The sequence below is a fragment of the Schistosoma mansoni genome, chromosome 2, assembly GCF_000237925.1.
Source record: "Schistosoma mansoni strain Puerto Rico chromosome 2, complete genome".
Lineage (NCBI taxonomy): Eukaryota > Metazoa > Platyhelminthes > Trematoda > Strigeidida > Schistosomatidae > Schistosoma > Schistosoma mansoni.
Genome location: NC_031496.1, coordinates 7,854,685 through 7,882,421, shown reverse-complemented (window position 1 = coordinate 7,882,421; position 27,737 = coordinate 7,854,685). Strand labels below are relative to the sequence as shown.

General features: G+C 34.9%; 1 protein-coding gene across 1 annotated transcript; it reads left to right on the top strand.

Annotated features, from left to right (window-relative positions):
* Smp_137680 (hypothetical protein) lies at window positions 1-27,040 on the top strand (the record flags this gene model as incomplete). Its single annotated transcript, XM_018795541.1, has 9 exons — window positions 1-1,240; window positions 1,974-2,087; window positions 3,037-3,228; window positions 5,193-5,472; window positions 13,714-14,334; window positions 15,507-16,328; window positions 23,409-23,549; window positions 23,682-24,416; window positions 27,018-27,040. The coding sequence occupies exons 1-9, from the start codon at window positions 47-49 to the stop codon at window positions 27,038-27,040; spliced, it is 4,122 nt and encodes a 1,373-aa protein (XP_018649844.1). The 5' UTR covers window positions 1-46.
* Between the last annotated feature and the right edge of the window lie 697 nt (window positions 27,041-27,737).

The window sequence follows — 27,737 nt, the reverse complement described above, 5'->3', positions numbered from 1 at the left end:
AGTGATCAAATTAATATCGTAGTAATTCTCCAGCGCTAGTCTCCAAATGAGTTCATTAAGTCAAAATCCTGTAGGGAACACAAGAATATTCACCACTGGTAGAATGTCGCATAAAAATGTTTCCAGATTTTGCCGGTCTCCAGGTGGGATCCTTTTTTCGAGTGTATCAGGTGGCTTTCCCGACGTCCATTCCTCAGACGGATGCTCTGCAAACGTTCCGATGAAGTGTACTCAAAAGGAAAATGAAAGGAATATCAACCCTGTTTCTCTGTTTAATAGCCTTTTAGATCCTAACATCGAGTTACCGACAATTAGTGTTCGGGAGGTTGATGAAATACTCAGCAATCTGACTTCCGCAAACTCATCTCCATCTAAACCCACAAATGGTATATGTAGCAACATTACCACCCATATCAATTTCTGTGATATATCTGACAATCTATGTCAGGATTCAGTCGGATACATTAAAAGTGGAGCTATGAGTAATCCACATCCTTTCAATGGGAAAAACTGTTCGTCGCAGTCTGTCAAAGTCAGCCTTATCAATGAATCCGAGGCTATAGAACATAATGTAGCTAATGACTCGTCTATGTGTATCAATAGTCCTCGAGTAGACGGACTGCCTGTGTCATCAAATGTATGCCACACCTTGGTTTTGGACAGTACTGTGTCTTCTGAAGCCGGAAATTCATTCAAAGATCTAAACACTCTTGACAGCCCGAATTCTTGTCATATATCTTCCTCTAGACTTCAGACCATTGATGCTGAGGAACACGGAGATGAAGTTCTCCATAAAAAGCGTAATCCAAGAACCGTTTCGCTGCAGTCAATGGCGGATATACTTCCCTTTTTTCCATCATGCCGAAGTGTGGCTGAATTAGGTGCATTAGCTCTTGGATCAGAGTCCAGCGGAACAGCGACTCACAAACATAAGTTCCCCAATGCAACACTTCGCTCTAAAGCGTGCTCTGGTACGAACCTCTGTAACATATCCACCAAAGACTCCATATCTAATGTTCTTCGTGATCGCTCCCCAATTGGAAGTCTCGATTTGGCCACTCATGCACGATACCAAAACCCTTTTAAAGCTTCAAATATTCATGAGGCAAGCAGGTATCGACAAGCTTATCTGTCAGTAAGAAGAGCAAACCAGGCCAAAGTTTTGTCCAAATCTACTGCGAGTACGGGGGAATTTTCTGTTTTTAATGCTAAAAATCAAGGAAATGCAGACAATCAACATGTAAGTACTAGTTCTTGGTAAATTCCTGTTTTCGATACTCGTCTATACCTTTTTTAATAATAGAAAACAAGTCAAGTAAACGATACATGTTTTAAGAATAATAACTAACCAGCCCTAAACAATATGTTTAAATGCGATCTATTTTTCATCCGAATAACCATAGTAATGTTTTAATCAAGTTATACTGTAAGACAGTAAATCAGCATATAATCCCACGCGTTAAACGCTAGTGCAGGTCTGTACATTAATCTACAGATACTTACAGGGTCTCGTTCGACTGTTTCCAAAGTTTGTTGGATCTCACTTGTCGCTTGGATACAAAACCTTACTATATGTTAACACAGCTTATTTTACGGTGGTCAATTCTACTCTTCCTAGCTATTCTCACAGATAAATACCGGTCTAGTAAGCATTTAAAAAATCAAGTAACTGCCAGTAAGTCCCTGTCGGTGCCAACCGTAGAATGACTGGTTCGAAACCCTTTCAATTTGCTTTACTTCAACAGTTGAATAGTATCTAACCTCTTTACAGTTTTTCTCAACTTGACCCACAGACAGCTATAACTTCAGCTGTGTTATTCGTTACGTAAACATTTACTCATCGATTACCTACCGATGATTTATATTTAATCATATTTCGCCTTAACCAAATGGCAATTGCCATTGCTACCCAATTTCAAAAGTGTAGTATATGTTTTTTGTCAAGTTTGTGTGGATTTTTTTCTTCCAAATAGGTTTCTTATCAACCACCGAGAAGTCCTCAGCCCACAGCTGGTATGGAGATCACATCGACTAATCGTCTTAGTTGTTCAACAGGTACTACTTCAGATGACCGTTTCAAACATATTGTAAGTGGTCAGTTTTTCTTTATCCGAAAGTCAGGAATAATCGTCCCTTAACGTTGACTTTAACAGTTTTTTTTTTCGGCATCTGAACTAATGCCAGAGTGGTCGATTTTAAGGCAGAAATATTTATTATAATTGACGTCAAACTTCTTCCCATGTATCCCCAGTTAACTATCTAGCTTCTATTTTCTAGATATTATTCCACTCCTTGAAAAGATTTAGTAAGGGTCTTCTAAATGTATTAGTAGGTGAACCTAAAATATTTCAAGTGTCTAACATCTTTTAACTAGAACAGACCTCAATACACTATGACATTGATTAATAAAGTTCCTAATTATTGTCTTGGGCTGTCTGAAAAGTAAAGTTTTTCCAATGAATTTTTGTCGAATGTAGTTCAGTTTAGTTAGCCTGGAGTAGACACATTATTTCTTTTCCATGGTGTCTTAGATACCATTTTATCCAAAAGTTATACTCATTGTTCACAAATTTATTTCTAATTGTTAATCATACCGTTTTCCTACCACTTTTAATTTAATCCGTTTACAATTTCACGAGTAGAATGGAGCACATTTTTTTGGTAGGTCCTACCTTTTGTCTATTTTACCGACTTTCACCAACCAATAGTACTCCTATGCCAAATCGTAGTTGAACGTATTATTAGTTTTGCGGTCATTTTAACCATTAAAGGTGGATTACCGCTTAGGAACCGGACGTTTTCATACCTGAAGACATAATGATCCGTCCAGTGTGTCTAGTCAGTTAGTGTGCATGATCTTTACTAAATTATGTACGCGCATATTTTAATGTCCTTACTGATGTCTGGCATATTATATTTTGAGATTGAACTGAATAACATGAAAATGGTAGGAATTTTTCAATTTTGTTAGAATACCCATATTTATTCTTACTTTGAAGTATAATTGCCGTCTAATCGTGTTTTTTCCAACAACAGTGTCCTCATCCAAGGTGTGGCCGTCGATACCAGGCTGAAATTGGACTTCTTCGTCATTTAGTCAAATATCACGGCGAACAAATTGAGTTACCTCAAAGAACGCGCTCTGTGGCCAATCAGCAACTGTTGAGGCGTCCTGCATCAGAGGAAAGAACAATAACATCTATTGGATTTGATAATACTGATGAAATGGTGGGAATCTTTTTTTCTACTTTTTGTATTACTTATCATGTTTTTGCTTTATTCTGTGACTGAAATTTCCAAAACAATGAGCTTAGTTCTAATTATGTTGAAACCGTTTAGTGTCTCCGATTTATTAGTTGCTGATTTATTTTGGTTATTTTTCTCCTTCTGATGGTTATCAGAATGCATGTTCACGTGCAAGACTTGTGGTTCACGCCTTTTTATCCGACTGAATTTTACTTGGGTTAAAACCTCCCTACCTAATCCACCAAAATCACACAGTAAATACTTATGTGTTTTACTAGTAGTAGAACTTACATTTTTGTTCTAATTTTGTTTCCACAATGCTTTTGAATAATATTTACTCGGCGCTCAACTTTTGTCGGAAAATTTAAATTTCCATGAATGTTCATATGAAGTACTTTACTCTTAATTAAAATGAAGTAACGTTCACATCAACAATAATAACGAACCGTAGAGATAGCTTTAATTTTCGTAGATTTTCAGTAATCATTAGGTGAATCGTTTATGTTTACTGGCTACAGCAAAGTACTAAATGATAGTTAGGTAATCATATTGCCATTCTGTTTATTATCTATTACAAGAACTTGGATACATTTTCTTATGATGCATTCTTCACTCTTAAATTTATTTAACAGACTTAGATTTTTGTAACTAGTCAAATGTTAATATAGCTAACTAGTCATGTTCAAGTTTATGCATTCGATCTAGTGTTACGATTCCTTGTGCAGTTATTATTGTTTTGGGCAACCTTTGTTACAGAAGCAGCCGGCTTCGGACCTGAAACTTAGTTGTTAAGAGTCAGTCATTTTATAACCACTAACAGCACCAGTCCATGAATTCCTCGACCGCTTTGTTGGCTCGTGTTGGTATCTAGCGGACTACCAGGTTGGGGTCTGCACGATTATTGTCACCAATGGTTGGAGACGTTGAGTGTCATGGCTCAGAACCAGCCGTGAATTTATTCTTCCTTGAATCGAATTGTTTACGCTTAATCTGTTCTGCTACTACTGTTATTACTTCGATTATGCTGGTGCTTTTTTGATAATTCTCTCACTGTGCTAACACACTGTGACAGTGTAAAGCTATGCACAAATGCGCCAGATTCTACGTTGCCGATAACTGACGGAGCTACAGACCTTTTTTGATTCTCATCAGAAAATTGCTGAAAAAGTTTTTGCGGGTCATGATAAAGACCATGTTAAAAAAAGAACAATCATATCTATCATTTCGTTAAGCAAATTCTTTTAATCATCCGCTACCAGAAAGTAATAGTGATAATTGCCTGTTGGCAAACCTGTGGTAAGTTCACACAAGAACTATAACACATCAAACAAATATAGCTGCCAACAAATCTATCGTACCCTGTCACTTTTGTTTAAACTCCTAACCAGTGGAATGATTGTTTGGTGGTTAAACCACCCAGATTTCAATCATTAGGTTCAGACCTCACTCCCACCAAATTGGTCTTCACATAACTAAATGACATAGCTTAAAGTATAGGGTATGGACAGGTACTTGGTAGGTAAGTTACATTAAACTGATAACTAACTAAATAACTATAAAAATCCAAAGCCTACAATTTTTTTTCAGAAAACATCCTTTCCATTAACGTTATGGTCTGACTCTGTATGTTGTTCATTTAGTTTGTATGTATGTGTATTTCCTTGTAAGCCTGTATGCATATATCTCACAGTTCAATAATTTCTGTAAATATAATTTTACTAGTTCTAAATTTTGGGTATTATTATTGTTTGGTTACTACTCATGTGTTTGCTAAGTAGTATGGTTCTTTAGATAATAATAAAAGAACCATTCCATTTTGAGAATTGTTAATGCAGACCATCAAATTCTCAGGTACCTTAACAGTTGCTAATCTACTTTTTTCTAATTTTTCAGCTTTTCCAAATATCGGATTGTTAAATCATATTTTCTGTCATTAAATTTTTTAGGATAAAATTTGCTCAAAACAAAGTCTATCTAAAAATAAAACTATATCACTGTCGCATTCAAAGAGTTTGTTGGAATCAAATCACGTTGAAATGACTAAAATAAACTTTAATCCTTCGACTTTACCTTTCGAAACTATTCAGATCAACGAATATACTTCATCGGATGAGTTATCTTGTGATAAGATAAAAGAGGTAACACCTATATTGGATAATGAATTGTCTTATTCCTGTTCAACTTCTTCCAATGAAGTTGGAACAACTGTTTCAGTGCCATTGATTGGTAAGTTAATATTTTTATTTTTATCACGTGTATGATAATAACCTCTCCATTATCCTGGCTACTAGATGGGCTCATCATTGGACGTTTTGTTGACCTTCTTACCCATGAAAAGTTTGCATTTCTTCGAAAATAAACTTTTTTGAAAGGGTTTTTAATATCTATAATTCAGATTGCCAAAAATTTGTATATCCAGTTGTATATGATTAGCAAATTATAGATCTCTATTGATGCATCTCAGTAAATATTATAATTGGAAGACAGATTTGTTGTGACTTTCAGTAACTTCATGTTTAGAATTAATGATTGCAATCTATTCAGTTTTAGATTCGAACTATTCCGATAACTAAGCTTTAGGAAGGATTAACTTATTGTTCATCATAATTTAAATAAATCATTGACAAAAATTACAAGGAAGGTAGATGGAGTAAAGTCAACATTAAAATTTGTGAGTCATTGTGTAAGTGTGATGATTAGTGTAAATTCGGCGACTCATTAGTTAATGTGTTCAACTTTTAGCCATTTTATTATAGGTTTGAAAACTGCTTCACCTATTTCAGTTTGGGCAACTAGATAGTATAAATAATCCTCACATTTAGTGTAGGTAGCTTTAAGCTAAGTATAGGATTGTGTACCTGGTAGGTGATTTAATGAATTAATATTTAAATCCGTTTTTATATCTAAATCACAAGTTAACTGAATGACAAATGTAATTTTATATTTTCAAATAACTCGGTATTGTAATAGCAAATGAATTTGATTGTTGTCGATCCTTCATAGGGTAGTGAATAGAACACGAGTGGGGACAATCGAATGTATTTAGGCACAAATTACAGACTATCTCACTAAATTCTGATAACCATACAGTCATCATTTAATTTGCAAAATAACAATCAATTGTCTCAATCTTAACTGTTCCTTCTGCAAATATCAATCCATCTCTGATTTGATCGTTCATGCATTTTCGTACCGGTTGCGCTTCATTTCTATTCTTTCCTTACCGATCTTCTGCCAAAATACATTCTATGTCTGACCATCACCATATACTATATTACTTATCACCATATACTGCTTATATGGATATTAGTAGACCGCACCACACTCGTCCCCCCTTTAAAGCATTCGTTCATGCGATGGTTCTGCTCTCCATGATACTTTCTTCCTTCACTGCAGTCTGTGTCAAAATCTCCGTCAGAATGTTGAGTCTGCGGCGCGCTGACCTCCATAGTTTCGTCGACCTGCCGGGGCACCAACAATAGTTTACATAATCGATACATTTCAATAAATTGTGATCGAATATACATGAACAAATTAATCTAAACCTAAGGATGGTGTTCTTTTTTTAGGTACATAAAAACATTTCTTTTTCAATGAATAATATGATATATGCATTTTTAAACTTTCCAGTTTATGATTTCTTCGTTAGTCCAACTTATTGGCAATGTGAAATAAAACAAAATATTTGTAACCCTCTGAAATAATGTTCGGTTGTTATTGTAAAGAATTTGTGGAAATTGTTAAATTTTATAATTTACACTATGGACTGACCTTATTTAGACAATAATATCGCAAATTGATTAATGTTAGGAATGTAAACAATTGAGTCCCTATTCAGTATTTTAGGGGTTAGTCTCTCGTCCGAAGACCTGAAGATTCTAAGTTCGATCGTCAGTGTGTTTGTTGATGCGCACTGCAGAAGAATCTCATCCTAGAACGAAATAAATGTCCAGTACTTCCTAGTTTTCAATAGTTATCTAACTTGAGTTGTTTCGTGATGTAAACTATGGTTCCGTTTGTTAGTTTATTGGGTTCTCTTAGCTAGATAGATCAGTCGCTAATCGTTCATTACCATTCTGATTAGAATATGATCAACATACATTTTAAATAAAGTTTTTTAATACTATATTTCATAAGTAACAAATCAAATTATCTTAATGATCCTGTCTGAAAATAGAATAATATGACACTTTTGGAGCACATTTTGTAAAGACTACTTTTATATGAAGTAGACACTATCGAGAACGTAACTAAAGCTTAGAAATTAAGTCACAGTGCTCAGAAAACGTAACATCATCGAGATATCTGTTGTGTTTGCTACAAATATCATATAATACTTACAAATTTCCATACATTTTGTATTAGCTAGAATAGGGAAAAATATGTGGAAGAGGTTTCAGATTATAGTTAGATTAGGTTATATCACTAGTTTGTACCGTTTCTGAGAGTCTGTGTTTACTTCCATAGTTTACTTCTTGTTTAGGTCAATATAGACAATAAATTTATTATCAGTGAGTTTTTTTGACAATCCTAACTGGTATAGCTGAAAATTAATCTGAGTGGACATGTATTCATTTCTTGTGATATCATTCAATCATTCCACATTGGGGCCAGCGGTGACCTAACTGGTAAAGCAATTATTTTCCAACCCATAATGCATACTATAATATCGTACTTCACATACTTTGATTTAAGCGGGTTGATCGTCGAGTCATTAGCTTTCATGCAAGTAGTGTAATTGAGGACTGAGTACTAAACATTCCTACTTGGTTTGTGAGTTATATAGAACAAAAATGTTTGTTTACATGTGTATTTCTGATTAATTTTGATATCGTTCCGGGTTTTTGCTGATCTCTATTATACTGTTAAAAAATGTTTAAAATTAAATCGATACCTTATTCTACCAAGTCTCAGAGCTAGATCAATTAATTGCTAATTATTTGCCATAAAGTTGTAGTAAAACTTACTTGCAAATCCCCTGAAAACTGTTAACCTGAATTATATATACATATATATGTAGACATTGCTGTATTGAATCGCTTGTTTGTCTTCAAAAGTCTCACTATTTCTGAGCGCTCCCTCCCTCTCTCTCTTCCCAATATGCATACCTACGTGAAACCAAAAAGAAAAACTAGTAAAATAAGACAACAGTCACTTAGCATTTTTAAGTTTTATTAATCGTTGGTTGTGTTCCCCTCTCCATCTCTTTCTCTGTCCTCCCTTCAGTCATGCATCCATCCCTTCCTTCCTACTACATTATGTATTCATTTTTGAATCTGTGCCAAACAGAAGTTGACGAAACAATAGAAAAGGCATTTAGTACTGTTGTAATTATTCCATTACATATAAAATGATTTCGTAGAAGAAAATATCGATTAAACCTATGTATGTATACAGCGAGACATTCGTTTTCTATAGATCTAATCAAAAGTGCTTTTATGAACCTTTTAAAATAAGTCACTATGTATAAAATTCTATTCGATGTAACTATTCTGGTTATTTACTCTTTAAATACATTATTCGTTTAGTAAATGGCTAAACCAAAGTAAAAAGAAAGCTTTATTTAGCAAAATTTAGGGTATACAAATTTTATGCTCTTTTACTGATTTTTCATTTGTGACAATGCACTTGTTCCATCTCCGTTTTAATTGTTCAAAAACTTCTTGCAAATTCTCAAAAGTCAAACTCTGAAAACGTCTTGTTGTTTAACATAATTTAACCTACCTTAAATGTTTTATTAGAATAATATCAACCGACAATTTTCTCAAATTAAGTTTATAGTCACTCAACTAGACATTGTTACGGCCATTGGAAAGTAAAGCAGACTGTCTACGTTCTATGTTTCTATCGACACTGGAGGCTGACAATTATTCTGAAATTAGCTCTTTACAGTTTTCACACCCCTCCCTCAAACTATTGCTTTATTTAAAAAGAGCTGTCTTTTCGAAGTGTATTATCTCCATATATAATCTTCAATATTTGGGCTTTTTGAGAGTTCTTCCCAACTCCAGTGCTCCCTGGTTTTAAATGGTTTTCTAATTAAGATCTCTTCATGATCTAATCTATGAAAATTCTACAATTTTCACAAAACCCTATACTGGTAAGAACGAATTAAGTACAGTTCAAGCTTATCTCGGTAATATGAACTATAGATTTGGTATGTGTGAGTCGTGCACTCATTAAAGAAACATATGTGTTTATCATGTACATCCCTTAATAAACAATCGAAAGCATATTCCGATAGTGTATATTAGCTAAATGTTACGACGGTTAGGGAATGAAATAAATAGTCCGTTGAGAACGGAGTTTTCTTTCTATAATCATTTATGTATAAAACCTTGTGTAGGGGTGAAAATGCTGTTCAAATGACCTGATAACATTATCATCTACGTAACTTGACAAAAATTCTCGAATGTAAGAGAAAGATCACAAACCCCCCTGATACTGAGGTTGTTTCTCAGCGATATAAATAGCCTGCACTATGAAGAACATAAGTGTAAAGTAAATTAATATATTTATAATATCCCAATGAGTAGAAAAATTGGATTTTCTACTCGTTGAGATATTACAAATATATTAATTTATTTATAACAATCTACCCAATGCTCAATGTATTCAAAATTATCAAATCAAAACTTGGTAATGATACCTATAAGTGTAAAGTGTCCCAAATTCTTTACTGAAAGCTTGCTACCAGTTTGATTGTTCTTGAAGACAGTATTAGTGATTATTAAAATTAAATATTAGCTTTTAGTACAGTATTCCAGCCGTGTTAAGGTTGACCAACCCTTATCCAGTGAAACTGGTAGGCTTTTCTGGAAATGGTTTCCATTTTACAAGGCTAACAAACCCACCGCGTGGATGTGATTGCTAGGGGAAATCGTTACCACCAGACCTTGGTGCGCAGATTTCACACCAGGGGCAAGTATAATCTACATGCACACCGGTAACACATAAGTTTTCACTCATGCATCTCATAGCATAAATATAGATATATTCACCCACTTGGGAGGGTAGATGGTCACCGCCCATTCTACTTAAAACTCGTCAATTGTTTCTTATGTCTGTCATATTTCATTGTTGATGTTCACACCGGGATGTACATTTTGCTTCAAACATTCAACGCGTTTTCCATTACGTTCCTAAACCCAGATAAACACTGGTTTTCTCAAGGGATATGAATTTTATTTGTAATGGTATACATTTTCATTTTGTTGATATCCACTATGATTGATCTGTCTCTGTTGGCACATGTGCATTTTGAGCGAATCACTTTTGCATTTGTGATTGCTAGATTACTCAAACAATTGTTTTGCTTGTATAATAAAGAAATATTCTGTTTTGTTTTTAAATTGATTACTTTTTCCTGTCATTCAACAATCTTTATAGCTAAGATTTGTTGCACTCATTATTTATTATTAATAATAATAATAATAGGGTTAACGAACAGTTGTCTTTTTATTTTTGAAGAGAAAGAAGAACAGCTTATCACATAAGATTTTTCATTGTAATCAGTCTATTTTGATGTCTCTTACAACCCCTACTACTACTGTAAAAGAAGGCAGTAGGCTAAAAGAATATATTTATTGTGCTAAGTTACAAAGCGTTCACATAATATATATATACATAACCTTCAATTATCCATTAGCATCTTTCGGTATATTCTGTAATCTGAACTATCTTCTTGTCTGGTCTCGAAGTGTCCTGCCTACGACGTGCTTTCTCTGTACTGGAACTCTTCACTCAGTAGGAAGACTTCGACACCACGTTCCGCAACTTACTACTTACATTCAATTTTATGAGTAGCGTCCACTACACTACTACTTCTATACTGGATGCTGTTCACAAGATTGCTTGTAAGTAGATGTGTAGAACAAGCTGCATAATACAAATCAATGATCAAAGGCTATGTATGCCTATTATGCAAACATTTTGTAATCTATCGGTTAAGTGCTCTGGCGCAAGACTGGTAGGTCCTGGGTTCGAATCTCGCGAGTGCGGGATCGTGGATGCGCACTGCTGAGGAGTCCCATAATAGAACGAAACGGCTGTCCAGTGCTTCCAGGTTTTCGATGGTGGTCTAGCTTCAATTGACTCATGATTTCAAATATGAAAATACTGAAATCTCCACAAAACCCCTTCTGATTTTGTAATCTGTCACAATAAACATTAACTCCCGCCTATTGTCTTGTATTACTACACTACCTACTAGTTTGTTTTTTCTAATATTCCTATTTTCTTTCTCATAATCTTCATATTGAACAGTATTGTTACTATTGTTGCTTAGAGCTAGAGTCATGTGATTTTTTGTTGTTGTTGTTGTTGTTAAGCAAATGAATTAATTTGTTTTGGTTTGATTTTCTTTAGTTCCCTACTCTTTCTCTCACACTCACGTTTTTAGTAACTTTACAGATGATAATTAGTTAATATTATGTTAAATTAAAAAATATTTTCAAATCTTTTTCATTATTTGTGTTGACATAAATTGCTGTTCTACTTTTTTACTATTCACCATTAATTTGATTATTGATACTCCATTTAAAATTGGATCATATAGCGAATTCATATTTGGTACATTGTTCTACTTCACGGCTGTGAAGCATGGCCATTAAGAGTAGAGGATACTCGTAAGTTACTAGTATTTGACCACAGATGCCTTAGAAATATTGCTCGCATCTGCTGGGATCACCGGGTAAGTAATAATGAGGTTAGATACAGGGTATTAGGAAATGATGGTAAATCAGTTGATGAGGTGATGAATCTTCATCGACTGAGATGGTTGGGCCACGTGTTACGTATGCCTGAACACCGATTACCACGACGCGCTATGCTGACTAGTATAGGGGATGGTTGGAAGAAAGTTAGGGGCGGCCAAACCAAAACGTGGCATCAGTGCTTGAAGTCACTAACTTTTAGTCTGAGCCATGTTGGCAGATGCAGAATACCTGGTTGGGGTCCGCATGACTATCGTAACCAATGGTTGGAGACTCTAGGTGACATGGCTGAGAATCGATCACAATGGCGTAGGTGTATACACTCTTTATCTTCCCTTAAACCTTAAGATTAAAATTGCTTCATAACGTTCTTCCTTCCCATACTATATCTTTATATACAACCTATCTTTTATATACTACCACCACTAAATTAACTATTTCTATGAATCCGGTGTTCATCTTGCTGTGCTAACGAGATATGGCAACTTGGACCGATGCATAAATGTGCCTGGTCCTACGTTGTAGCTGAGTGACTGACTGACATTGAATAGTTTTGTTATAGTTTAGGGTTCTTATTATATAAGTTTAAGATTACGATTAAAATAAAATATTGATCAGTAGATAAATGTAATTGTTTCATATAATGTAATACAATGATAACTGGTCAAAAGATCTGATTATTGATCAGCCAATCAAGGTCTGCATAAGAATTATTGATCCCTTCAACCCCTAAGTGATTTGCAATAGTAGACAAAATTTATATACAAGCGATTAAAAGATACATTGAGGTGTTAATGAAATCAAACCACTTGCCTGATACATCAATTTAATCGTCACTACAGATATGCACATTATGACCTTGGTTATCAACGGGTGACTAGTTGGTGTAGCTGATCCCCAGTGTTATAAAGGACTAGATGTCATTCAAGTAAGCACCTTGGAGCAATTGCTTAGTACTTTCTAAAACTCGCTTCTCTCCTACTTCAGTTTTGGGAGCCTGGATATTGTAACTAGGCTTTACAAAAAATATTTGGCTGATAACCAGGTACATGAACCAGCGGTATTTAGCAAATGACAGATAAGGTCTAGTACTGTGCAACTGAAGGGTATAAACGTGATTATGTGTAAACAAATAGAAGATAAAAACCAAAACTTTACCATACAAAGATTTAGGAGCAGATATTCAAGACCTTTCATTGTATCAGTAGTTCTGCTAGTTTTATAACACACGAACTTATTAAAAAAAATATTTTCGTGTAATTAATTCTTGATGTTTTGCTAGTAAAGTGGATACCTTTAGCACACCGGCTGTCATAGAGAATTAAACGCAAACAGGTTTTTTCTTAACCCCAGCAAATCTAGAAAGAAACATTCTACCTTAATTAGGAAAAATTTTATTTGACTTACCAATAAATCTTACTTGAGTAAACAATTTCTGATAATCTTTAAAACAAGACAGTACTTAGCACATTAAAATATTCATAAACTAATTGGACAAAAATATCTACAACTGCGACAGAAATAAAAGATTCATAGGTTCGGAGAATTTTATCGGGTCGTAAGAGGTATTAGGACTACCTAACCACAAATACTTGGTGGTTAAATTGTTTGACTTTCATCCATTAATTCATGGCTTCAAATTTCTCTCCAACTACTTCTGTTTGGGCAAACTAGTAATAGTTTAACAATAATAATAGTATTCGTTTTAACTTTGATGTATAAAGTAAATTTATATTCTTTCATTTCCTAATAGATCTAAACACAGACATATGTTCCAATAACTTCCCGATTTCCGTAGATATGGACAGTACCAATTCAAATGATGTTACTATACATTCATTAACAGATGAAACAAAACTTCCAGTATTAGTGAAACAACCAATCAGAAAACAGCCTAGATTACGATCAGTCAGCGGTGGTAGTCATAATGATTTACCGATTATTAAAAATACAATGAATTCAATCAATCCATCTAACATAACAGTTCAGTGTAAACATCAATTATCAGCACTATCGAATCTATCAACATCTTATATAACTACGGTGAATAAACAAAAAGTTTGCAAAATAGATAACGGTCGACGACGTACATTAAGTACTGGTCATGATCCTCGACAAGTATTAAATATGAATAATGATGATAGTAATAATGATCATCATGATAATAACAATTTAAGTAATAAATGTCCAAGTTGTGGACATATTGTTGATTGGAATTTATGTAAAACTAAACAACGTGAATGGATAAGTGGTGTGCATGCATTAAGTTGTTCAAAAACCGATTGTGTCTATTGTCCAGTTGATAATTGCACCTATTTGTGTTCAGGTAGAGCTGATTTATCTGCTCACCTAACAAGTATTCACTTTCCGGAAAGTGAGTAATACGAAATTTTTCTGGATCTTTGTTATTATAGCTTTTTCAGTTTGTTTGTTTACTACCAGTGTATAAATGCTATACCTTGATGATGTGTTTGAAGTCAGTGTATATTTGGTGCTAAATTTTGTACTTTATGCAATAAAGTTAGTGGTGTTTTAATGTTGGATAGTTATGCCTAGGAGAGGCTGGTCTCACCTTATTTGGGGCTCATCAACCCGATGTACCTGGTACATCCCAGGGTTGATGTCCTCTCTGGGACTCGAACCCGGTACTTTCACATTCAGGAATATCAACAATGGAAAATTAAAAATCTTTAATTAATTTGACTGTCTTGTGGATAATTAAATAAAAGTGCTTTAGCTCTGTCACAACATGACAACTGTTTTATCCTGATAGAAGGTTCCTCAGCAATACTCACCTATGGTTCCATCGGATGTCGAACATAGGAACTTCAGGTCCCACAGCTAGTTCATAACCTGTAGAACGCTGAGTTGGCATCCATCGGTTTACATTTCTCAATTCAATCAGCTCGCAACATTACACGAAAATCTTCCTCTGATATTATTGGTTAATTATGTCACTATCGGCATGGTTGAACCGTACTGGTAATGGCCTTTCACCAAAACTAGGAATTACCCCTTAGAAATCAGTCACTAGTATGCACATGATTGTTATTACTACAAGGAATAAATGGGGTCTATAAATGTGCACTGCTAAGGAGTCCCTCATTAGGACACAACTACAGCTCAGTCTACTCTGACTTCCAATTTTTATCTTACTAAGGTTAACTAGTGATGTGGAATGTAATTATGTGTACCTTGATAGAGATTTGAGGAATTCGATTCAGTTCCACTTATTGCTAGTAGTATAAGAAGTTCTTCCACCAATCCAGATTATATGTTCGTGTGTTGGTCGTATTAATCTAGTGGATCGATTAATTCACATGCCTCTGTAAGTACCTAGTATTGTTAGTTTGAAACATAATTATAGGGTAATCCTTGAACACTAACACATATATGTGAGTTTATTTAGTCAGTTATTATCTGAGCTAAACATCAACACAAAGCCTGTATTGAAGTCTTTGTCTTAATGAACAGTTTGTAAACAACCAGTAATATTGTTTCAATGAGTGATTCATACTATTTTTATGATTATTTTTATTTTTCAAGTTCAACATCAGCTAGTGCGGTTAATTTTTGCTTGCCCACTTAAAGATTGTCAAATTATTTGTTCTGATGAAGCATCATTTCAAGCTCATTTCACTGGGCATCTCCATGGTCATCTTCCAGGTGATTTGACTGAACTATTCAATCCATCCTCTTTAACAACAACTATCGGAACAAAAATATTATCACACACAGCTATGACAACAGTAACATCAACACCAGTGGTTGTAACATCAACACCTATTGTACAGTCATTAATAGACAATTGTGTTGACACATCGCCACATTCATTATCATCAAACCTTTCTTATGGACAAACAACTCACTGTTTAACAGATTACACTACTACTACATTGTCTCAGTCGTCAGCATGTGACAATTATCATGTATCACTAATTAATATTCAACCTAATTTAGCAGTTGGAGGGGATGGTCTTTCAGGCACTTATGAAAAATCACCCAATTCAAATAATATTCATTCAGAGGCAACACTAGTGACAGCTGCGGCGGCAGCACCAACGGCAGTAGATTTGATTCCTAATCATACCTCATCGTTCGACAACTCCTCTGAATCTACGTTACTAAACCATCATCAACAATATGCGTCCATTGTCTCTATGTCGTCAGATTTAAACAGTTTCAATCATTATTGTTCTCACCAACATCATCAAAGACAACAGCATTTCTCTGTGTTCCCAAGTTCCCCACTATTCCCCAATGATGAAGGTTCAATAACTACATTATCGGAAGTTCTTAAATCTGATTCTGATGATAACGTGAATGATGTTTCAAATGGTTTTGCCAATCTTGGGACTACTGAAACAGGTAAACTGTTTCATTTATTCTCTTTACAAGTTTCCTTTATGTCAATTATATACATTTTTGTACATTATTTTTACGTTAAAGTATTGTTAGTCAACTGATATCTTTGTTTATCTTAAGAGTTAAATACAATGTATTTTTTCGTCTCAGTATTTAATTAAGCCTTCATACTGTTTTTCATTCACTAATAGACTTCATTTAGCGCTTATGGATTTATATATTCTACTGGTTTGTTAAAACGTGATCATTGCGTATTTATGGATGTTATATCTTGTGGCTCGCCTGCGTGCCCAGTTAATATATGACGTGACGATGCCGCCAATTAGAAAGCAATGATTTATCGATCGGACCAATGACACACGAAACCCGTACGAGCAGTCTAGAGTACTTGTCGGTCCTGCTATCTGCATAGCCCAGCCAGTTAAATCCAGAACACTAATAACTGCCTCTGTGGTATGAATCATTATATTTCAAACATACTGGGTTTATATACCAAACAGACAAACCAAATCGTACCAATAAAATAGAAAATAACACTTTTACAAGACTCAGCTATGTGTGGCTGTGAATAGAGGGAACAGTAATTAATAGACTGGACATAACTCAGGAATGGTAAATCGTACAGTAATAGTCTATGGGTCAAAATAAAGCTCATTACCAAAGGAACATGAATATGAATAGTTGAGTTACTTAACAATTATACAATAGGAAACATACGTATCATATTGGTCCGTAAATAGTTCTCAAAAGTTACCATTCATAATTCTCTTCGGGATATAACAATGGATATATCAATTGGGCGACTGGTTAATCCATTTTAATTTCTACCGTAAAGTCCTTGCCTCGAACCCTGTTCCACCTACTTCTATTTATACAACCGATTAGTACTAGGCAATCTATCATAAGTAATGTAAAACCTAGCACATATGTGACTTAGGACAGGTTGTCACACTACATGATTGATTATGAATACAGTGGTCTTGAGTGCTGTTAGATGTATGAGGGCAGTTATCACTTCCCGGTTGCCCACGCCGTGGAAGAGTTTTTCTAGAGGTACCTGAAAAGGAAATTGGGTTAGAAGTGGTCTTAATGACCTGAGAGCGTGACCGCAGTGCCCAAGGGACAACTGCTTGAGGTCGGTCACACACGACCTTTTTGTGGGTATTTTTTGTGTTAGCTCCGTTCTTTAAAGGACCTTACCGCCGGAGACGGATATCCGTGGGATAAGGCGAGGTGTGCATTTTTAGGGTCGACCTTTTCTAACCCCACCCCTCCTTGTGGGAAGGCAGCATCGCTATCATGCTAGTTGTCTGAAGGAAACACCTTACCGCTGTCACACCTCTGTACAGTCAGCAGTACGACTTCGCCTTCGGACCTTGGGTTTGCTGCTTTTAGTCTCACCGCTCTTCAAACGACCTGCCTGGCATGGTAGGACCTTGAGGAACGATTGTTCCAGCCAGTATAGCTCGATTGGTTCATTACGATAGGCAAGCCCGACCACCACGTCAAGGTAGCAGCAACAGTCAGTGTTCATCTTGCTGTGCTAACGAGATATGGCAACTTGGACCGATGCATATGTGTGCCTGGTCCTACGTTGTAGCTGACTGACTGACTGACATCACCACAGCGAGATGCCGGAGTAATAGAAGTGGCGGTAACATTAAATGTGGCAAAGCATTAGGCACAAAATATACACCGGTGAAACAGTGCGCTTCGAGCTAGACGGTGGTTGGCCGTACATAATACATATTTCAACCACTTCAATCGATCATAATTTACCACGTCACCAACCGATTTGCCATATTTACCTACTAATTTATATCTAACCTAAAGGTTGTTCCACCAATGGTCTCAATGTACACACCTAATGCTTTGAAGGGATCTGTTGTCAAATTCCAGTTACCTACTCCCATCAGCTATTTTTAAAGGCTAGATTTTGTATTTTTTATGTTCAGTCGTACTTTTCAACCTAGATTTTATGTTTAGTGATTAAATATTTTGATTGATGACCCCAACTAATTTGTGTTTCCTGTTTCAATAGTATACTTCAAAATTATTAGTGTGAATCCACTTTATTAGTATTACTATAAAGGCTCCCACTCCGCATGGCTAGATTCTTTGTCAATTTTGCAGTTTTCCATTCCATCATGTATATACTGCAGATATAGGGTGCGTATATATATATATATATATATATATATATATATATGCTAAATGAATGAGCTATAGAAGTTTTTAGTGAAACTTAGTAAAAACCATTAGCAAATTTGTGAAACCGTGAGAGTTATTTATGGAGGTGACGCATTGGAGAAAACAGCTTCTCTAAATGGGTCATAAGTTTAAATAGGACTGTGATAATAACTGCACGAATGATGTGGCGGTAGAACAATCGTTGATGAAAATATTGGACGTTTCCAGTTCCGGTAGCTTTCTGATTGTTGATTTGTCTAAATGATTACTTATAAATTGAATATGGAAGATTATATGTTTAAACGATTCCCACAATACGTGTGTATTGAGAAAACTGTTTGGCTATAAGGCAGCTAAAAATCTGACTTCTTAGCACTTCCAAAAGTTTTTTGAACAATAGAGACAAAGATAAAACGAGTGTATTGTCACAAAGGTGCGAGGGATAATACTACTTTCACTAATCTGGCATCTTGCTGTACTGACGTTATGTAACAACTGAAACTGGTGCGCACGTATGCTAGGTTTTGTTTTATGTGGGAAAAGTGTGAGCAAAGTGTGAAATCTACGACTTACTATTTGAAAACTGGATGTTTGGGAACTTTCCTATAGTTAAGTAATGTAACCTTATTTCTAGTCAACGGACATGTGTGTATTGAGTACTTATCAGTATCACTCTTTCATTAAACTTGTACTAGCCAAAGGAAATCTACTGCTTTTTATGAAAAGCAAGATGTTACATGAATTTATTTCCATATAGACGGGTTTTTGTCCTTTTGCTAAATGATTTCTATAGTGATCGAAAATCCAACTAGAGATTGCAAATTGAATTTGAAGAGGAAACAAATTTGTTCAATGTGTTTTCAATAGTTTACTTGATAAGTATTTGTTTTTATTATGGACTAATATATTTGTTAGGTTATCATCGGAGGTTAAGAAGCCTTAGATAGTTAGGTATGAATGTAATGCAAAAAGTCATAGGTTTTACAAAAATATATTGTTTCTACATAATTCAGGAACTCTTCTTAACTGGTGATGAAGTCGTAAGTGTCAGAGCTTTCAGTCATAATTAAGGTTCACTGTTGGGATATAGGGTTAGTTTATATTTTTATATATGTCACTTATGACTGACTGCGTTAAATGAAAACTAGTGTTTAAAGGATTATTCCTCTAATAGTCTGGTGTGTGCTACTCTTGTTAACAGATATAAGTAGTATGTAGTACCAATCGAAAGTGTAATGCCTGCCAGCAGAAGATTGAGAATATTCAACTGAAGAGAACAGGAAGGGAAACAAAGAACAACTGTAATAACAACAGAATTGAACAAATCATGAAGCATATAAAAGATAGCTGAAGAAAGATTCGCAAATAATGTATTTAATGTATAGTTTTCATATTTTACGAAGGCATTTTGTAGTTTCACATTAAGGAATAAATTGGTTTTTCCCGCCAAGAATTTGTTCACTGCAATAGTACTCTCAAGTATATTCACTTTTATTCTAAATTCACCACATGAATGATGAGTTAGTCATGGAATTTAACAAAGTATGTTTTGATTTCAAAACAAATGCCCTGGTACGGCCGAGAGTGGGGAGAGTCCGCTCTCCCTCTCGAAATGCTCTCACATGGCCACGCGTATATGGCCTCTGCCAGGGAAGTCCTACTCACTGCCTTCTCGTGGCGGGGGTGTTGTTTACGAAATTGAGAGGACGAAAAGCGAATGTCTGGCGCTCTAACCGGGTTGGTGGACAAGGCGAGTCCACCTAGGGGAGTTGGAAAACCCTGATTTCAAACCAATGGTGTACATGGGCTCCAGTATCCTGAGAGGACAAATGGTGTATGAATCAATCGTTGGTCACCGGCTACCATGAGACTGCATCTCCTCACGGTGCTCTACTGTCTTGTGGATCAGACCTTTAGGTCGAAGGCTCCGGGTGTGGCCTCCTAAAAAAACCACCTGTTTCAGTTTGGGCACCTGGGCAGTATTCCAGCCCTCACACAAATCGAATGAGATTTGTGTGGCGCATATGTATTTGGTGCTTCCTTGTACCAATATTTATATGTTTAAATAAATAAATAATTTCAAAACTGTGATGATTTCACCATTTACATTTGCTATAAATAATCTATATGTATGTTGGTATTCAAATGTGTGAAATCATAATCATTCTAATTACCTTGTTCATGTTCATTAATATATATTATTGGAATTCAATATTAGCACTAACATTTTTCTGTCTATTTCCCAATTGAATTGATTTATTTACATAAATTATGAATGGAAGAATATGTGGACTTTCTCATACATATAATATCCTAGGCAGATTTAACTGTATAAATGGAATTCTTCATTGTGAAAAAAAACGTCTGGATATTGCTAGTCTAGCTATTATTATTATTGAATTTTAGATGCTTGTTATTGTCTAATGGTTTTTTGTTGTTGTTGCTGGTTGTACTAGTTTATCCTAGACATGTAAATGTTTTGTATAATAATTTCCTATTTTTTTTATTCTGTTCAATCGGTGCATCTACCTTAACGAGAACAAATTTTCTGTAATTGTAGGGATGTTGTGAAAATTGTTAAACTTAAAATTCCACATCATAGATTAACTTTGATAAGACAACTATTGAAAAACAAAAAAAAACACTAGGTAGCTGTTTCATTTTAATATGCGTCTCCTCATCAGTATCAGGACACACAAGCCCACCAGGGTTCGTGAGTTGACTGAAGTTAGAAATATAAACCATTGGGCACCAACTCAGTGATTGAATAAATAAATGGCATACCACGAGTCTTAAAAGTCTTGGGTTCAATCCCTGGTAGGGTCACGGATTCACACTCTTGAAGATTCCCATACTAGGAACACATAACTGTCTTATTTTCTAATAATTGTTTAATCAAAGTCCTTCATAATTCGAAACGTCATAAATCCAAAAATGTGTTCATTTTGTTTTATATCTTTCATTTGTTACATCAAACGCAAGCTAACCGAAATCGTTATGTATTTTCTCTAATCTTGTAGTAGTTATATGAAAATGATTCCTATTCTTTGAGTAAAATATTGATACTAGTAAAAATTGTTCACTTATTAAGATAACAGTTTAATTTTAATTTAGAAGGGTTGAGCAGTGACTTAATAGTCATAGAGTTCGACTAAGTTCCGGGTTCGAACCCCACTCTATCCACTTCAGTTTGGGCAACCGGGTAGTGTTATTACCTTTCATGATTAGATTGTGACTTATAACCGACGTACGTGATGAGCGAGTTCACTGAATTTAATTAAATCTAGAAGTACTCCTCCCTATTTGTGGTTTCCCTATTTACTTTAATTATATTCAATGTTCTCTCATTATCTTTATCACATATAGAATTGTATCGACGTTATATTCATAAATCTTTAGTGGAGTAGTGACTTATGAACATACTAGGCTTATAATTATTGAATTTGACATTCGAGTATATGAGATCCTTAACTGGCTGAATTTTGTTACTAACGTTTAATCTTTCGATATTTTTAGTCATCAAATAGTAAGTAAAAGTTATTTGCTTTAGGATCCGGTCTGTGTAAACGCCTAAACTAATAACAGACTTTAAAGTAGTTTAGCATATTGACTACTTCACTTAGTTTAAAAGTTTCACCAGTCCTGGTGGGTTGGTATTTACCGAAATCTCGACACGGATTCAGAAAGTTTATTTGGTACTTAATAAATTACTTCACCTGTGGCGTAGGCAAAATATCCATCTACCAATAAGAGAATGAGCATACTACAGAGTAGTTCACTCTATAGTACAATTAGGATGTTAACCATGGCCCCCGAAAGTGGAAAATACGCATAGGCCTCAAGTTTTTAATCATAGATGTTTTCGAAACGTTACCTTTGTATCGTGGGACAACTGTATGAGTAATGTTGAGGTTAGATGCGGATTACTGGGTAAACACAGCAAATTGGTTAATAAAGTAGTGAACCATTATCGATTGAGATTGTTAGGATACGTGTTATGTGTGTTTAATTGCTTACCTTAACAAGCGATTTTGCGTATTGTGGAATTAATTTAAAAGAAATCTAAAAGTAGCCAAACCAACTATGGAGTTAGTTTATGGCCTTAGCTATGTCGGTAAATACAGGTTACCTGGTTGGGATCTGCGTGATAACCTTAATCGGTGGTTGGATATTTCTGATGACTTGGCTCAAAATTAATCACGGTGGCACAGATACATTCGCTCTATATCTTGAGTTCTAGTATATATATATATATATAATCTCATTTTGTCTTGTCTAACCATACTCTCTATATTCAGCCCTTTCCATTATCATTACTGCTACATTATGTCGATTTGTTCACTACTCATCTTATTAATTTCAATTCGTCTTGCTAATCTGATATAGAAATTTGGATCATTGAACACTTGTACCAGACTATACATTGGTTATGACTAATTGAATTATCAAATAAATAGCGATTACAAGTCAAAGTCTTTTACATGGATTTATACACTTTATTTAATCATTCATTTCTATCAGCTTATATTTTCTATTCATAGACTAGATTGGAATTTATTAATTTATATATAAAATATTACCCCCAGTGATAATATCGAATGGTGAAATAGTGTGTGATCTATTTTATGTTGTCATTCTTCTGAAATTTCAACTTTTTACCTTCAATAATCATTAAGTGTACATATTATTACACTTAGGAGTTAATGCTACTGTCTCATTTTCCCCTCTCTCTCTCTCTCTTCATTTACAATCTTACAAGTACTTGTTTGTTTGTTGTATTTCTATGTATACGTATATATATCTGTATTAATGGTAGTAATATCGCACATATTTCATTTTGATAAGTTCTCTCTGTCATTATTGTTATTATTATTAATTTTATTATTTAACCAGATCATGTGGATTTGACAGATAATCGGAATTTATTGTCAGCCCTTGACTTAATACCTGATGATATATTGATTGAATTACTTAAAGAAGATAGAGCAAGTCTATGGGGTGATCCTGTTACGAGTATTAATAATAATAGTAGAAGTAGTCGCGCAATCAATTCAGTTTTATCAGCTCCTTACGAATGTAACACAGAGTCGCCTTGTTCAATTGTTGATAATACTAATAATAATAATGATCATATTAACGATAATTACATGCCAATAAAATGTGTAGAGAACAATGAAGATTATGATGTTAATTATAATCCATGTGATACATCCAGTATAAACGATTCCATTGATGATTGGATTGATTTCAATGTGACTGATTCTATTTCACGATTGAATTCATTGGAAAATCTTCATAAAAGAAATGTGAGTAGTTCAAATTTATTATTATCAGATGATTCTAATAGTAATGGAAGTAATAGTAATAGTAGTTGGATTCCATTAAATCTTATTCATCACACATGGTCATCTGCAATTGCTAATGAAAAACTATCCAATTCTAATTATAATAATATTAATTTAGTGAACGATTTTAATCAACGTCATTTCAATTGTCCACGTCGTGTTATCTCTGATTTGACTGCTGCATTAATCCTACCAGATGTTGAACGTCGTTTAAAAGCGTCAATTTCTGCAACACATACTACTACTTCTACTAATCATAATAATAAAAGTAATAAATCAAATTTGCCATCATCATCAACAGTTGGTTCGTCGATTCTCAGTTCACAAGCATCATCTCAAGCTACTTTCTCAGCGATTACAACAAGTACTACAAAAAAACATCAATCATGTTGTTCCGGTAAACGTAGACGTAATGCTTCTGAATCACCTCCACTATCCACTTATAATGCAGCATCGTTTAATAATAATAATGTTATAAAATCGTCATTATCATCATCTGATTGTTGGAAACAAAGTATGAACAGTATTCAAGTTATTTCACCTAATTCAATGAAGGTAAATTTTAGGAGTATTCTTTTTCTTTGTTTTACGTTTAAAATGTTTTTAATGATCATGTCTCATGGTTAACATCATGAATTGACTTTGGATAGGTAACCATTTGAAGTTAGAAAGCACTAGACAGTTGTATTGTCCTAGTATGTCACCCTCCATCACTGAGTACCTAATGTAGTGCCGTGCTTCGTTAATAGTTTACCCTGATAACCGTTATAATACAAGTCTTAACGGTGCATAATATCAGAAGGTAAAGGGAAGCGGCAACTACATTTTTATTGATAAATGATGCGGACCAGAAAGCTGTGAGCACATGAGCAAGTGTAAGCAAACGAAGCATACATGACACGTATTGGAGATGGCTGGGAAGCCAACTCGAGAGTGAAGCAAAAATAATGCGTATTGGAGATGGAGGGGAAGCCAACTCATTTTAAGCAAGCGTTAATCAATATTTATAGTCAGACAAAAATAAATGACAGACATATGGTGAATAAGATACGAAGTGTGCGCACATATACGCTCATATAAAAAGTAGTCAAGGTTAATAAGCGAATAACTAACAAGATCAAAATATGACTCATAATGTATAGGTGTATTAGCTTGGCCAGAAGCTAGAATAAAGTATATGGACTTAACATAACCGATACTACACCACGACTCCACCGGATACTCAACTTAGGACGTTTAGATCTTTCTACTAGCGCTTAAACATTAGATCACTTAGTGAGGACCCAATGGTTTATATTCCTAACTTCAAGTAATTTGCTTGTCCCACAACCATTTTTCAATGCGATTAGTGAGTAACTGCTTTACACTCGACATAGTTGAACTCCACTGATAACGGTTTCTCATTAATACTCCGGCATTTACCTGTCGAAATTAATCACTAATGAGCACAAATCTTGAAGGTTCTGAGTTGTTCCTTCGGTAGGGTTTTGAATAAATATTTCTGTGCTAAGAACAAATAGCTGTCCAGTTCTTCCTAGTTTGTAGTGGTTGTTTAACTATGATTAATTCATGATGTAAGCCATAAAATTCAACAATTTTCACAAGCTCTTTACATTAATAACCAATCCATAGTTATTGAGTCTTCGATTTATTATTCCTCTCCTCTGCTTAATTTTCTCTGAACAATGATGTATGCGAGGGTATTATTGGCGTGCATAAATAATATGACTATGTCTATATACATGTGGTTCACAATCTCTCTTGTCGGAACGTATATCCTGTTACTAAGATTGAATGCAGGCATGTTCGGGATGCGATTCTCTCCCTCGAAGTGCAAAATGTTACTTCAGGATTGGGTTGCATCGACAACTGAACTAATGATAGGGAGTGAAGTAGTTGAGCGTGTTGACTACTTCACTTATCTTAGGAGTCTCATCAACCCTTGTGGTCTGGTGTGTGACGAAATCTCAGCACGGATACAGAAGGCTCGTCCAGCTTTCGCCAACTTGCGTCATTTATGGCGTAGGCGAGATATCCGTCTAGCAACCAAAGGACGGGTTTACTGTGCAGCAGTTCGTTCCGTTCTACTTTATGGCAGTGAAACATGGCCGATAAGAGTAGAGGACATTCGTAGGCTACTAGTATTCGATCGTAGGTGTCTTCGAAGCATTGCTCGTATATCCTGGGACCACCGAGTAAGTAATGCAGTTGTTAGGAAACGGGTACTAGGTAAGGATGGCAAATCGATTAATGAAGTAGTGGAACTTCATCAGTTGAGATGGCTGGGACATGTGTTACGTATGCCCAACCACCGACTGTCCCGACGTGCAATGCTTCATGGTGTAGGAGTAGGTTGGAAGAAAGGTAGGGGAGGTCAGACCAAAACGTGGCACAAATCCATGAAGTCACTGACAAGTGGACTGAGTCATGTTGGTAGGTGTAGACTACCTGGTTGGGATTCGCGAGATGATTGCAACCGATGGTTAGAGACCTTGAATGACATGGGTCAAAATCGTTTGCAATGGCGAAGGTGCATCCACTCTTTGTGTTCTCCCAAATTCTAATCTTCTGAATTCCTCATGTCCCTATCCTTTTTCTCTTTCCAGACTTATTTCACTAGATTATACTACTTGAATAACATCTTCAAACCCTAATCTTTCGGATTACTGCTTATACTCTAACTACTTCTACCACTATGGGATTTGAATCGACAACTTCATCTCTGTGCTAATGTGGTATGGCAACTCGAACTGATGTACGTACGTACGAAGTTCTACGTTGTGACTGACTGTTGAAGTATCTTTGTGGACTATAACATATACGCCATATCTGATCATATTAGATGCGATCATGTATATTAGTTATTTCTCCTCATGATTATTAGAGTTTTAGTCAATGAGATGATCATGAAAACAAATTCATTATTCTAAACTATCTTGTTTTTTTAAATTCATTCAGTATTGTTGGTTTGAATCTTCCTATTGATGTTTAGGACTGCAACTGATCAGTCTCTAATTGGCATATGTGCATACTGTGCGTATTGCCTCGATATAGCCTTAATTCACAAGCATTGTTTTTTTTAATTATTAATAGAAATATTCAATTTTCATTTCATGGTTTTACTAACATTATTTTCTTTCTTATATATAATCTAGCGTCCATATCATTCAAAAACTTTAATATCAGTCGGCAATCATAATGACAGTAATAATAACACGTCACATTTTCGAAAAACAACAACAACTACTACAACTCAATTAGACTCGGAAACCTTGAATTCAAAAGACGGTAATAATAATAATGACAAGAATAATAATTGTTCAACAATTGAACAACAACAAAATGTTGACCAAACTGTAGGCGGACATTATGAACAGAATGCTAATCATAATGTGGTCAAGATTAATTTAACTGAAGAACAGGAACATGAACGAGAAAAACAATTATTCGTGAATTCTACCACTACTACTACTACAACTAATTCAATTAGTTTATTTCCTAATAAAATACGTATGCAACATGAATCAAGAAAACGTTTAAAAAAGCATCAAAAATCATCTACACTAACGTGTCGAACTTTGTTCACACCTCCTTCTTATTCCATTGATAAATATATCATACCTAGACCGGTTCTGCCTAGACGTCATTCAATGTTAGCGTCATCATATAATCTTGTAGTTTCTGATTATGGTTTTACGCATTTACCTCATTGACGATAATGATAATTTCATGTATTTATGTATGTGTATGTTTGTTTGTTTTATCATTTACTGCTTATAGTACTACTTAATACCTCCTCTCAAAGCCATATCTCTCTTCGTTAACTTTATTTTCAGTTATCTGTTTTGGGTTTTTTTCTTTGCAACTTTATTTTCAC